Source organism: Oryzias melastigma, linkage group LG4 (assembly GCF_002922805.2).
Source record: "Oryzias melastigma strain HK-1 linkage group LG4, ASM292280v2, whole genome shotgun sequence".
NCBI lineage: Eukaryota > Metazoa > Chordata > Actinopteri > Beloniformes > Adrianichthyidae > Oryzias > Oryzias melastigma.
In genome coordinates, this window is record NC_050515.1 from 23,274,588 (window position 1) to 23,289,031 (window position 14,444).

Here is a 14,444-nt window from a genome sequence, read left to right on the forward strand (position 1 = left end):
CCACCAGCAGTTCGCTGATTGGTCAGGGGGCGGGGCTTTGGGGGGTTTTCAGCAGCATCTCTCGCCGCAGGTCCAGCGGACATCTGGAGCAGCGCTGGCCGGGATTCAAACCTTCCAGCATCCAGCTTTGACATCCCACACCGAGCCGCGGCGGGTTTCCCTCTCTGCTCGCGGCTGACGCGCAGCCGCGCTGCGGTCCCGCTCCTCTGACGGCTGCACCGCCACCAGGAGGCTCCGGAGACGCAGACAGACCCGATCCCAGCAGCAAACCGCGGAAATCAGGGGATGAAAACCCAGAAGGGGGTGTTGGACTGAACTGATCCCGCATATGACAGGTCCCGAGGCCCGATGGAAGCTGCGACACGTCTGGATCCCAGCTCTGGTTCCATTCTGGATTAAAGAGTCGTGATTGGAACGGGGCGGTTCGGCGCCTTCATTAGTTTGTCTTTGCATCTTATTTGTGGCGGACAGCTCAAGCGGTCCTGATCCAGAGTTGGAGGGAGCAGGCGGATCCATCTCCTCCTCCCGCTGCCGGTCTGGATTAGAGCCCATCAGCATCATGAACCACCCCCCCTCTGTGGCTCTAATCTGGGTTTTATCCAGCTGGATTTAAATCTGAGATCTGATCTGGATTACTGTTCTCCTGGTTCCGATCGCGTCCAATCAGGTCTCGGTGTAATCTTGGGCTGGGTTCTCGGTCCAGTCGTGTCCGATAGTGGGGTCCTGAGACAACCATGCCGACGTCCCGTCCGGGTTCGGAGCCGGTGGAGTTCTGGGTGGACGGGTCGCGGCGGGACGGGACGGTGGAGGACTTCTACACTCTGGGATCCGAGCTGGGCAGGTTTGGATCACATCAGTATCGGGTTTAAAAGGGGGAGGGGTCACGTGGACCCCCGCGTGGTTTGAAGTTTTACGCACTGTGTCCACCCAGAATCCCGGATTAAGTTTAAAAACCCATCCCGTTCACACATGTCTCCTACTGATTCGAAATGTGAAAGTTTAATCCCCAAATCACGCGAGAACAGTGCACACGCTCTGTAGCAGTGAGCCAGTTTACATGCCCATATCAAATCCAGATGTTTCAAAACTGATTTTCATCAGAATCAGTAGAAAACAGAAAAAAAATGTTTATTTTAATTTAAACAAATCAAGCAATTATGCATTTCTCATTTAGCCCATATCAGCGCAAAGATGAAGGTTTCAAACTTCCTGTTCCTTTACAACTTTCTAGAGTAGAAACTTTTGTCAGTAGGTGCACAAATACGAAATGTTTTATACTGAAGAAATATATGTGAAATTTATGATGCTACATTGGATTTAAAGGGGTCAACCGTTGAGTGTAAATGAGAACTGGACTGAGTGACTCCTCCCCTCTGGCATTCCAAACAGGAAGTACTTGCTGGCTCCAAGAAGTCAAAATCCCATTGACTTCTACTGAGAAATAAACAGCTATTACTTAGTCATTCTGTTTGTCAGAATAACCATCCTTTATTTTTCATGTTCTTGATTATCTGTTTTTCACGATACTAGTGCAAGTTATTGAAATTATAATCTGACAATCAGGTGCCTCAGTAGGTCTCATGTGGAGTGTAGGGAAGAGGTCAGTGTGTGGACTCTCAACAAGCTCACTCCTGATTGGTGAGAGTGGTTGCCATAGAAATGACTCAAACCTATTCGGACCAATCACTGTGTGTATCGCCAAAAATATGTCAACTGACTTCATTTGTTTGGAACTGGAAGGAGCCAATTTCAATGGGTGAGGTCACACTAACTCTGTCCAGTTTTCATATACAGTCACTGGTTCAACCAAGTACCATGAACCACTTCAATAATCTAATTTTGTATAAATAAATAAGCAACACGTAGGACGGACTTGTTCAAACACCTTCAAAAAATAGTTTTCTTGGTCTTTTCAACAAAAATCACTATAAACAGCTACTAAAATACATGTGTATCAGTACCCAACATTTAGCACAGTTGTGCTACTGAATCAGGAATCTGAAGGATTACAGGAGCCTGAGTCATCTTCATGTTTTGATGGAAAATTGGGTGTCTTTTTGCTCTTCAAGAGCGCCAAAGTGTTCTCACAATGTCATCTGAGGGAAAGTTGTGAGTAGAGGAAGAGCGATGTTGCACAAAATGGTAAACTAAGATGATCCAACACGGTAACAAAGATACACAGTGACCTAACTCACTTAATATTTTGAGTAAAGAGAAGCGTTGCAGTCTACATCCACATCAGCCATGTGACGTACGTTCAAAAAACACGCTGAACACTGGTTCTGAATGCAAGTACAGCTCATGATGTTCACTCTGGACAAACAGGGATGGGCTTCTTCTTCTTTTTCTACTGTTAACTAGCACCTGTGTTTTTCTTTTACGTATGTATTCCAATACATGAAAGTCTTGTCATATAAAACCAAGATTATTCATTTGCTCTACATGATAAATTTTCCAAAAATCCTTCACAACCAAATCTGAGTCTCTGATTGGTCAAAGTGTTTAACTTGCAACAGGTGTTGAATGGCCGCATGTTCTGTACGTAGAGCCTGAAAACAGTCGTGGAAACTTGTAGTAAGAACGCAGGAGTTTTAAACGCAGAACATACATGTCAACACAGACTTTACATTGAACGTGGCCACTGGTCTTCATGCTACTGAGGCCAGTGTGAATGAAGCTTCAGAGAGTTTTGGGTGAAACGAGACTCAATTTAAATATGAATATATCGCCTGTACTGTTATTTGCAGTAGTAAAACAAGAATTAATTGTAGTTATGTGTCTTGGGTGTGTGTCATTTTTGCCTCTTGACCAGGATCAGTAGATCTCAACGCGATTTTTTTCCTGGTTAAATAAGGGTTAAATAAATACATAAATAAATTTCTATCAGTTTGTGATTCAACATTCAGTAAAGTTCAGATCTTACAAAGATCCCGGAAACCACAAGCCTGTGATATTACATGCAGACAATGTGGGTGCTTGTTGCCAAGGGATTCAGCTGTTTAACAAAAGCAAACTTAATTTTTTTAGCTTTGCAATTATAATTGCTTTACATAATGTGTATCAAGGATAATTTGGAGTCTAACTATTTAATTTTATAATTGACATATCAGGGAGGAAATTAGATTGACAGGTGACCTAAATATGTCTTGCTGGGCTTGTTTCATTAATATGGTTAAAACGTTTTTTTTTTTCTTGTCTCATTTCCTGGCTTCAAAAAGTTTTCAGTTGAAACAATTGATAACATATTCAGATCTTAAATGCATAATTATCCGTTTTTGGACAAATAAATAGAAGTATTTTCTTTTTGGTTCATGTTGTAGTGAGTTTTACCCCAAACTTCTGTTCTTTTGATGTGCTCCAAACCATTTTTATGCACTGATGAATATTGCATTATGCAGTTTTAAAGCACGACTAAGATTAATTATCATATATTTCAGGAGTCCTTTTTGACTTGTACATCTGAGTGAATGGATGATATTAGAAGATTGTTGCTTGTGACTCAGCGTCCCTCTGTGACTCATTAGCTCAGTGCTCTCTGGGCTCGAGCCCCTCTGAAGTTTCTGCAGACTGAACTCCAAAGTAATGGCATCTCTGCAGTTCAAAGAAAAACTACACAACTAGAGCTGGTGTCTCGCTGGGCTGCACTTACTTCTCCTGGAATTACACTTGGCAGGAATTGCAAAAACAAGCCACAAAAAATTGTGCTCAATTTAAGTAAAGTTTGGTCTTTTTAATTTTTATTATCATTGTTTTCAAAATTAGGTTTAGCCTAATAACTGAGTGATTTAGTTGAATTCTATTGCCTGCCTCAAAAACAATCATACTAGAGATTCATTACATAAACAGACTTTTAATATTTATTGTTAATGAGTTATAAGTCAATTTTGTGGTCTTTAGCCTATCACAACTGCTGAAAAAGGATAAAAAACAAGTAAAGTGGTGTTCAACATTTGTTTGTTGGGTTATAAGTTTTCGTACATCAGCCTTAAACATGGCTAAAAATGCGTTAACTTTCTCTCAAAGTGGCCTTTGTTGCTGTGGAGCTTTTGTAGTTGACATGAACCCCCTCAAAGGGCAAAGTGCCAAAACCGGCCCCCAGACGAACACAAACAACCAATTTCTCTGTGAAGCTAGCAGTGTTAAGCCGCTAGCTTTATCGCTCAGCTAGCTCTTGGTTGTAGTGATAGCCGGGGCTACTAAAGGAAGATATACAGTATGCACATCCATCTTTGCAAAAGTTTGTATGTTGTGTGTTCTCGTTGGCGCTGACGAGACCAGCTCTAGGTTGACATCATGAAATCATCATGAAAGCAGCGAAAGGCGGAGCCTCAGAGATCGAGGTATCTTACTTCCGGGTAGGAAACACAAAAATGACTCACATTTAATAAATAATTTGTTCTTTAGTGTCCCACATGATCACATATATGGATATAGTTTACTCTGAAAGACTTAAGAAAAGCTTGGCATAAGCCCTTCAAGAGCTGCTCCATCTGTTTTGGGTAGAACCCACGATTTCACACCACTGACTGAAAACATTTCAGCGAGCAGCTATCAGAAACGGTCATCAGCAGAGGTGCAGCCTGCAGCTTCGAGCAAACATCCTTTTATGACGGCTCAACACACTTGATTTCATTCCTGTTATGGCGGCGTTTACAGCAGGCCGTCCTGTCACTGCCTGACGAACGCACAGTGGGAAAAAAGTGCACCAGCGACACATAAAAACATCAAAAACAGATCACTCCGCTTTGTCCTAAACACAGAGTTTGATGGTTTTGAGTCCTCTCTCGTAAAGTAACTCTTTGAATTCAGAACGTCCACAGTTATTTTTACGCCACTTCCACTCCATTAAAGCGCCTGCATGCTTCAGTCCTTCTGTGGATCATGTTTGCCATCTTGTGTTTGGTTCTTGTTCTGTGCAAATAGAAAACGAGGAAGGCTGTTCCACAGAGACTGCAGACCCATGTTGGTTTGTTTGCATGTTTACGAGTCTTGTTTACTCTATGTGCATTCGTGTTGGCGTTCTCCTCCGTTGTGTGGATCTATGGTAAAACCGGCAAAAGGTAAAATTATGTCAGCGGTGATTTCTGTCATGAGAGCGCACCGCCACCAGCTCTGTTACCAGGTGGCCTGTTGCCATGGTGACCAGCAAGGACTGCGCGTGTGTTTGTGTGCGTGTCACTGTCTTTCAGATGGATCTGTTTTCTCCGTTTGCCCCCCAACAGAAAACCAGATCTCACCTGAAGCACACAAACACCGCGGCCGGCCCTCAAACTCAGCCAAAACAAACCAACCCAGTCCTACTGCTAAAATGCAACCAGCAAAAAAAGTAGACCCACACGGCTCACGGCACTCATCAGGTCTGAATAAGTGGCTGGGGAACAGATACATGAGAGATGCACTGGGAAGCGCCAGCAGAACACAAGCGAGGTAAAAAGAGGCCGTCGAAAGGAACGGCGTTTACACCTCAGTGAGAGGTGAGAGCTCTCTGTGACATAATGTGTTCTTGAAATAGATCTGATTAAAAGATGGGAGTTTCTGGGAGCTCTCTGGCATCAGGAGACCTCATCACGTCCGGAGCCGATGTGGAGCCATGCAAAAATAGAACACCCCATTCAAATCTCAACAAGACACACAGGAAAATACCAACATCATTAGCAAGAATTCAGTTCAATTGGAAAGAATAAAAATAATTTGACAGAAACAAGTTTAAAGACCCAGTCTGAGGAAAATACTGTTTTTAACATGTTCTTGTCGCATGTTTCTCATGATGGAGGACAAAAATGTAAAGAAAATTATGAGTATTAATTTATTCAAACCAGTGTGAATCAGGATAAGAAAAAAAGCGATAAAGCTTGTAGCTGTGACGTCAAAGCTAAAACCAGCAAGCCACAATATCAGTGTATTTATCTTTTGACAAACAGATCCATGTACATCTTTGTTTTCCTTGTCCGAGCTGATATTTGGCCCCAAACTGTTCGGATACCTCAGATAATGCTCACCATTTTTGGTGATGTTAATGTTAAGTTGGGGTTTTGAGGGGCTGTAAGCTAACGGGAGAGTGTGTAAACAGAAGGGTGACGGGAAGTGGGGGTGGGCTTATTCCACCTAACGGTTCTGTCCACAACTCACAGGTGAATTTCTAATGAACTTCTGCTTTTTTGATTGTAGCTAAAATGACAATTAATTGACCAAAACTTCGATCAAACGATGGTCGGATTTGGACTTTAAAATCTCATTGAGTCATTTAATCTACAAAAAAATCCAATGATAAGAAAACATATCTAATTAAACACACTTTCTTTTCTTACGTTTTATACGTTTTTCTTCACTCAGCAGTCCTAATGCATTTAACACAAGCAAGACAAAAATTTTCAAAGTAAATATGTAACTTTGAGGACAAATTCGTTTTAAAACGTGTAATTCTGGTCTTACTTTTAGAGGATTACAGTTTAGAAATCATGTTAGTTGGACTGTTGTGGCGCAAAATATGATATACTTTGGAGGGAAAAGTGTATCAAAATACATGGACCTACTTTAAAGATTTAAAAGTCTTTTTTTTTTTTTTAGCAACACACACTTATTTTATAGGATAATATTTACAATCACCAGAAAAATATATCTAAATATTAATATTTATAGTTATATATATATATATGTATATAGTTGATAGTTTTCAAGATTTGTTTTTGTCTTAACGCAACTTTCAAGAAATCTTAAAAAATCAATTTCTTCCAGTTCTATCACTTTTAACAAAAAAAATATACAAAAATATATTTTATTCTATATTTTTTAACTTGCTTTGGAAGGACATTTTTTCAGTGTAAGGTGATGAAACCACAGAACAAAAGAGACTAGTAAAAACAAAATACAAATTATTCTAGCCATTTAGAGCATCGTTGTTTGTGAAGTTTGTCTGCGCACAATAAGTTATCTTCACTTTGTGATTGTTTTCTTTTAAGTAGTGATCCTATTTTTTGGTGTCCGAATTCTATCAAGCGGTCTAGCATTAATTAAACATTGACGGCATTCTTGTGTCTTTCAAGTAAAAATGTACACACTTCTATTTACCATACTGCAATTTCATACTTGAAATGTGTTTTTACAAAGAAAATCTTGCTGCAAATTGAAGAAAACGTACTCACTCAGAGTAACAATGCCTTCATTTTTTATAACTTTCACGACCCTGTCAATATTGTGGTTCAACCAAAGCTCTCCATCGTTGGGGGTGGGGGGATTCAGACACCCAACCTTTGAGGGAGTCTGTAAATGAAGACAGATTGGCCAGTTATCAACCAACAATACTCATGATGGAGATCCAGATGATGACATTCAGCGGACATCTGAGAATGTCACACTGGGAAAGGTCAGCGCCCACATCAGTGGGAACACAAAGCAGAGAAGGAAAAGTTCCTGCACCGTTTCTAAGAATCCGTCGTCTCTCAGAAGGACTTTCACGTTGTGAGTCCTTCTGCACGTAAGGGGCTCAAAAAAAGAAACAGCTGAAATGAGGTAAATTACGTAACAGCAGTGGATTTTGAATTTGGATTAAAGGGCTTAAAAAAGGCATTCTGTGACAACAAAATCATCTTTTCTGCACTCGAGGCCTTTTGTTTGCCTCTCTAAAGCAATTAAAATAAAACAACTCACTCAATCAACTGTTTTGAGCTTTCGGCTGTTAAAGCTATTATATTTGTGACTAAAAGACCCACTCTGATGAAAATAGTGCTGAAAATGGCTTTTTTCTCATGATGGAAGACATGTATAAAGAAAATTATGCTCAAAATTGCATTTTTGAGTGTTTCTTCATTCTAATTGTTGTGAACCAGAAACAGACAAATACAATGCAGATGGAAAAAGCCAGTAGAAGCTACAATGGGTTTTTTCTAATGCATTCACTAGGTAAAAAATAGATCCATGTTCGTTTTTGTTTTCCTCGTCTGAGCTGACATCTGGCTTAAAACCGTACGACTGCATAGCTGCAATATTGCTCATCATTTTTGTTGCACCAGTAATGTTAGGTTGGGGAGTGTGAGGGGCTTTAAGCTCGCGGAAGAGAGAGTAAATAAAAGGATGATGGGAAATGAGCACCAACAACTCAGAAAATCACACCATTATCATTCATAAAAGGCAGCTTGGGATGGTTTTACAATAGATCAAATGAATTCTTCTACTAAACTTTTTGGAAAAGTTTGAACTTGTTCTTGAGATTCCATGTAAGATTGTCTCTGAGGTTGTTTTGTTCTTTCAGAGGAGCAACGTCCATCGTGTATCGCTGTGAGGAGAAGCAGACCCAGAAACCCTACGCTGTCAAAGTCCTGAAGAAAACGGTCAGTGTCTCCGGAGCCAAAATGTCCTTGCAAGCCTTGAGTTTGTAGTATTGCTTGTGAAAATGTAAGGACATTGGCAGAAGATGAAAACAAATGGCCTCTGCTAGCACACATCTGTGGTGCTTTCCTTCTTCTCCACCTGTCTACAACTCAACTCATTTTCAGACATGAATGTAAAGACAGTCACAGTTTAGGTGTTTTGTAACAGACAGGCTGCTGGGTGGTACAGTGGTTGGTGCTCTCGCCTCAGAGCGGGATGACCCTGGTTTGAATTCTGGCTGGGACCTTTCTGTGTGCATGAGTGGGTTTTCTCCGGTTTCTTTCCACAGTCCAAAAACAAGCATCATTGGTTAATTTGTGTCTCTAAATTGTCCCTAGGTGTGAATGTGAGTGTGTATTAGTCTTTGATTGTGGCCCTGTGACAGATTGACGACCTGTCCAGGATAGATGGATGGATGGATCAATAAATCTTCAGTTTTTGATCATTTTATTTCACACTTTTCAGCCCTTGTGGTGCCGACATATCAACATTATGACATTCCTGCTGTCTGCCTGTCCTCTTTTTCAGATCGATAAGAAAATAGTTCGAACAGAAATTGGTGTCTTGTTACGTCTCTCACATCCCAACATTGTAAGTATGCTGTCACCCTGGAGCCTTTAGATATTGGTCAAGTCATGGTTAATAAGCAATAAAATTTGAATTATTTCCAATTTTCTTCTAAAGTCTTTAAAGGGACATTGTAAATATTGATTTAAGTTAAAACTGTAAATGTCTCTAATAACTAATGACTAATTGGGTTTTACTTTATTACAAACAGGTACTATGATGTCAAATTAAATGAAGAACCAAAGTTTTAGTTGTCAAAAGCAAATGTGGGACTCACTTTGAGAGAAGGAAAGAACTTCAAAGGGAAAACTGGCTTTTAAGAGCATAATTTGCACATCTTCGTTGCAATGGTTGGAGGACACTTTAGTGTTCACTTCTGTGAACAGTGAGCAGCTGTCTATCTGAACATTCATAATGTTCCGCTGTTCTGCCATAAACCGGCGCCGTATACAGGTCGCCCCCATCTGTCTTCCCCCAAAGCCAATTATAAAAAGCTCACTGTGACTTCCGGAAAGTGGCTGCAGCTAATGGATGGATGGAAGGGCAGATGGTCCATTGTTTCCTCTGACATACGGAACTGCCCTGAACAATGTTTCACTGGACTGACTCTAAAGTGCATATTTTGCCTGTTATCTCTCTGGTCTTTGCATGACTTTTATTATTGTTTTTGCATGTCGCTCCAGTGGTCCTGCAGAGCTGCAATAAAGCAATTCAGAAATTGCTAGATATGCTGTAATTCTCAAAGACTTTGCTTTAAATTCAACACAATTCCCGAACTAGGGGGTGACTTCTTTAAAATGATACACATAGAGCTACAATGTTAGAATGGTCAAAAGAAAAACCCACTGCAGAAAGAGTGAAGCTTAAAAACATTTGTAGAATAGAAACGTTGTGGAAAATGTATTGAAAATCCTACTTTTTTGTGGTTTAGATTCAGCTAAAGGAGATCTTTGAAACAGACACTGACATCGCACTCGTGCTGGAGCTGGTGACGGGAGGAGAGCTTTTTGACCGGTAAGAACAGCTGCTTTTGTTGTAGTTATTGATTTAGCTGCTAAAAATGACTTACTGTATTCTTCAGACTATAGTCGCCCTTTTGGGAAAAATACGGGACCAGAACAGACTTTTCATCTTGAAAGGCAGATCATTTTGATGGAATAAGACTGTAGACCAGGGGTCTGCAACCTGCAGCTCCGGATCCACACGTGACTCTTTGACCTCTCCGTTGGGGCTCTTTGGTTAAACTAAAATGTTTTAAAAAGGTAACTGTAAATAAAAAAGTAAGTAAGTAGTAAAGTAAGAAAAGGTAAATTATCTTAAGCTTTATTCAACACATTTACAAACAGTTGAAGGACAGTGTGGATCTTTCAATGAGGCAGCTGTAATTCTGCATCAATCCTTTGTAGTTTATCAACATCATACTGACACATTTGAACTGAATTTTGAGCTTCATTTATCACAGAAAATCAATTTATTGTCAGTTAGCACAACCAGAATTAACGTTATAATCCAGTGGATTATAAAGCAATTTTTTGAACAAATTCAAGGATTTAAAGTGTGCCTCATGGTTTTAATATGTGGTAGGGGTCACTTAATTACATCTGATTTAGTTTTTGTTGGTCATATTCATGATTTGTGACAGAAATGCACCAGAAGCAGTAAAATAAACCATTTTTCTTTTATCATTGATGACTTTACACTTCCTACTGCATTTACTGCATTGACATGATCCAATGGTGTAGGATGTATTTTATTTTGAAAGGATATCATGCAAAGCTCTGTCAAAAGTTATAAACTATTTCATATTCTTAAAAAAAGCTATTTTCTCTTTATGTTTAAGTTTAACACAATAGTTAATATATAATAGTCATTTCCGTCATCTAATTGTTTAGACACTCCCGCTAGCTTTCAGCCCCTCACAACCCCAACCTAACATTACCAGAGCAACTAAAGTATCGAGCGATTTTAGCCATGTGAAAACTGTAAGACAAAATCCCTTTTCCTACTAAACACCAACAGCTAACATAATATATACATATATTTGTTGTTTTTCTTTTCGATTTAATGGATCATTCAGTTATCAAAAGTCTTTTGTTCAGTTGGCTTAAATTTAAATGGACATATTCAGATGCTGCTGCTGTTTCAGATTCATTAGCAGTCAAAGTGGATGTTCATGGTCATTCATTATAAAGGAGTAGGGTGATTTAGCTGCAGGTGTCAGCCTGAATGACTGCAGATGATTATGCTGCTGCAGCTGGTTTGATGACATCGTCAATCATGAATCTGACGAGTGTTTTAGTTTCAGTTTTTATTTACTTTTTTATTGATTTTGCAGGATTGTGGAGCGCGGTTACTACAGTGAGAGAGACGCAGCCCACGTCATCAAGCAGATCCTGGAGGCCGTCGCCGTGAGTCGCCGTTTCGTCTTATCAGTTGAAGAACTCGGAATTTTATAATGAATTATTAGGGTCATCACGAAGAAAAAAAACGCACGAGAATAAAGTAATACATTTATGAGAAAAAAAAGTGTTAATTTACAAGAAAAAAATGTAATTTTATAAGAATAAATTCATCAATTTCTAAGAAAAAAATTGTGATTTAACAAGAAAAAGCCATGTCTTTTCTATAATAAAGTGGATTGTGTAATCATCATCCATTTACATTACATGCTGACTAAATCCATCAATGCAGCTATTTATGGCGATGTCATAAAGGTTCAGTTTATCATATGAATTCATGTGTCATAATGAATGTCAACCTCTACAATCCTCCTGACTATAAAGCCAATGGCATAAATGGAGCACTCGCCGGTACCTCTAGATCACAAATCTTCCTCTGAAAAAGTCTGGTTTCATGTAAATTCTTTTCAGTGTCCATAGACTTAAAATAATTCAATGTTGACTCCCTAAAAATACTAAGTATTTCCTGATTTGCTGAACCAATGCTGAAGTCACTGCCAACAATGTGCCCTCTGTGTCTCTCATGCTAAAAGAAAATTTTGGTTTGTTTTTTTGTTGTTTCTATTTTTCTTGGAAGCCTAAACATACTTTTTCCTCATATATTTATGATTTTTATCAAATACATTTTCAATTTATAACTTGTGAAATTATGAATGTATCACAGTAAAATATTAACCTTTCTTCAGAAAAATTCTACAGGTTCATAAACGTAATTATCTGACTTTTTTTACTCATATTACTAATACTTTATTCTCTTATTTTTGTGACTTTTTTTCTCAAAACTGGACACGTTTTTTTCTTGTAAAATTATGATTAATTTCTTAGGGTTTTGTAACTTTATTCATGCAATTGTTTTACTTTTTTTCTCATATTAGGCCTATAGCCACTTTATTATTATAATTTTACAAGTTTATTTTGTAAAATTTCAATATTTCTTTTTATAATTTGATGTATTTATTTACATACGTTTTTAAAACTTTTTTTTCTTATGACATAACAACTTTTTCCTTTTTTTATGACTTTTTCTCATTTTTTTTTACTTGTTTATTTTCTTAAAATGACATTTTTCCCTCTAATTATACGACTTTATTCACATACATTATTGTTTTCTCATATAATCACTACTCTATTCTCATTTTATTATGACTTATTTCTCATAATTTTACACGTTTATTTCCTTAAATATTTTTATTTTTATGGTGGTGCTAATCCTTGTGAGATTTATCTACAATTCAATTGAATACTATAACAAATTTTAAAATAATTTTTAGTCTGAATAAAATGTAGGAATAGTCCAGCAGAGTGTGAGAGAGATGGTTTTATTTCGTAGGTTTCATGGTTTTACATGCTTTGGTTTTATTTGTTAGCTCTGCTGCTGCAGTTGCTGTATTTAGTTCCAGGAGTAAAACACGCACTGACAACCACAAAGCTCCAGATTTGGTATCCTGATCCTGCTTTTTAGGGTCATCAAAGGGTCTTTCAGACTAGATAAATCAGCTGCTCTATCTCAGCTGTGGATAATTCACCTCCATCCATTGTGATTATTGGATTAATCATCCCCAGAAGCACTGTTCAGCCTCTGCAGCCTCTCAGCGAAGCTCGGCTGTTTTTAGACGTGAAACATGTCATAACTCCAGCAGATCATCAGCTTGTCGGTGCGAGTGTGAATAAAACACGTTATCAACACTTTCAGAGGTGTTGGAAGTTTCATTTGCTCCTTTCAGATTATAGCGTGTTTGCTAAACATGTTTGCATCGAACGCTGAGAGAGGAAACAGATATTCATCGGAGAGAAAAGGCGTCTGGGGTTTTATTAGCAGTGCTTCTCCGTGCAGAGCAGAGACAGAGGTTTCTGTTTCACGTAGGAGGGAGGCTCCTCTTTCAAAAATGCTTTCATAAAAAGTTTAAGTGGGGGCACTCTCATATTTAAAGGTTACCATTTTTAACCAAAATCTAATCTAACCAGATGATGGATCACTTTACCCAGAAGAACCTTGATGATAAGTTCAAGTATGACAAGAAGAGGATCTAGAACAGCATTTTTTTGTCTGCCTGTTGTTGCTAAAATCAGAATCACCAAACCAAAAGTCAGTTTGTCTTTTGTAGCCTTAACTATTGCAGGACCACCTCCATAAAATTACCTTTACAGTCTATTTAAAGGTTTTTTTGGGGGCATTTTAAATAGTAGGTTATATCCTTAAAAGTTACAGATGCAACTGCAATAGTTAATCAACAAGCATTTTATCCATTGATTGTATAGTAGAACTGGACTGGATGGAAAAGTTTCATAAGATCTTCCTGTATTTTCTCCGTTCTGAGTTTAGTAGTCCAGTTAAAGAAGTAACTTTAGACAAAGAGGAGCTTAGTCATCCAGCAGTTTCTCTTCTCCTCTAATTGAGGCTTCTTCTTGGATTCATACCTGTGTGCCAACCAGGAGACACCACTCCATCACACTGGGGAGATTCCAGTTTTCAGCTAACATGATGCCAATGAGAAAATGTGTCTCTTGGCTCCTTAAATTACAGACTAAACCAAATAGACTCATATCAGGGATGGGCACTAGTTTAAACTTTAACAGTAGAAAAGAGTCAGAAGTCAGTTAATGAATGAGTCTTCTCAACAGCTGTGGTAAGATCGATATAAAAAAAAGATTATTTCTTCCCAATATTGTTGTCGGTGTTTCATTTTTAATTGCATGGAAAATCTCAGCTGAATTGTGGGAGAAAACTGAGAGGCCTTGATGTAGTTCCACTCATTTGATTGCATGAACTGATCACACGTTTTCAGCAACCAAATCCTTTATTCAACCCTTGAGACGTGGCGATTGTAGTCTAAAAGTGTCAAAGTTAAAAAAGAAGAAGAAATGTGAGCATGAGATCTGAGGATGCAGATGCTTTGAAGTACTGATGGAATCGAAACTTTTATCCATGACAGAGGGCAGAATCTGCTAAATAATTCTAATTTTCTGATGAGTTTTATTGTCTTCTTTACCTTTAAAAACCAAATGGACTCTAATGTTCAGCTGATCCACTTCGATGAGAGTCATGTGACC

The 14,444-nt window shown here is 38.6% G+C and overlaps 1 protein-coding gene across 1 annotated transcript in view; it reads left to right on the forward strand.

Moving 5' to 3' along the window:
* The window catches only part of si:ch73-60h1.1 (calcium/calmodulin-dependent protein kinase type IV), a 30,381-nt gene continuing 15,937 nt past the window's right edge, over positions 1-14,444 (forward strand). Inside the window, exons 1-5 of the mRNA XM_024278598.2 lie at positions 1-841; positions 8,249-8,327; positions 8,896-8,958; positions 9,866-9,948; positions 11,270-11,342. Coding sequence (XP_024134366.1) covers positions 735-841; positions 8,249-8,327; positions 8,896-8,958; positions 9,866-9,948; positions 11,270-11,342 — 405 coding nt within the window. The 5' untranslated portion in view covers positions 1-734. The remainder of the gene's footprint in view (positions 842-8,248; positions 8,328-8,895; positions 8,959-9,865; positions 9,949-11,269; positions 11,343-14,444) is intronic.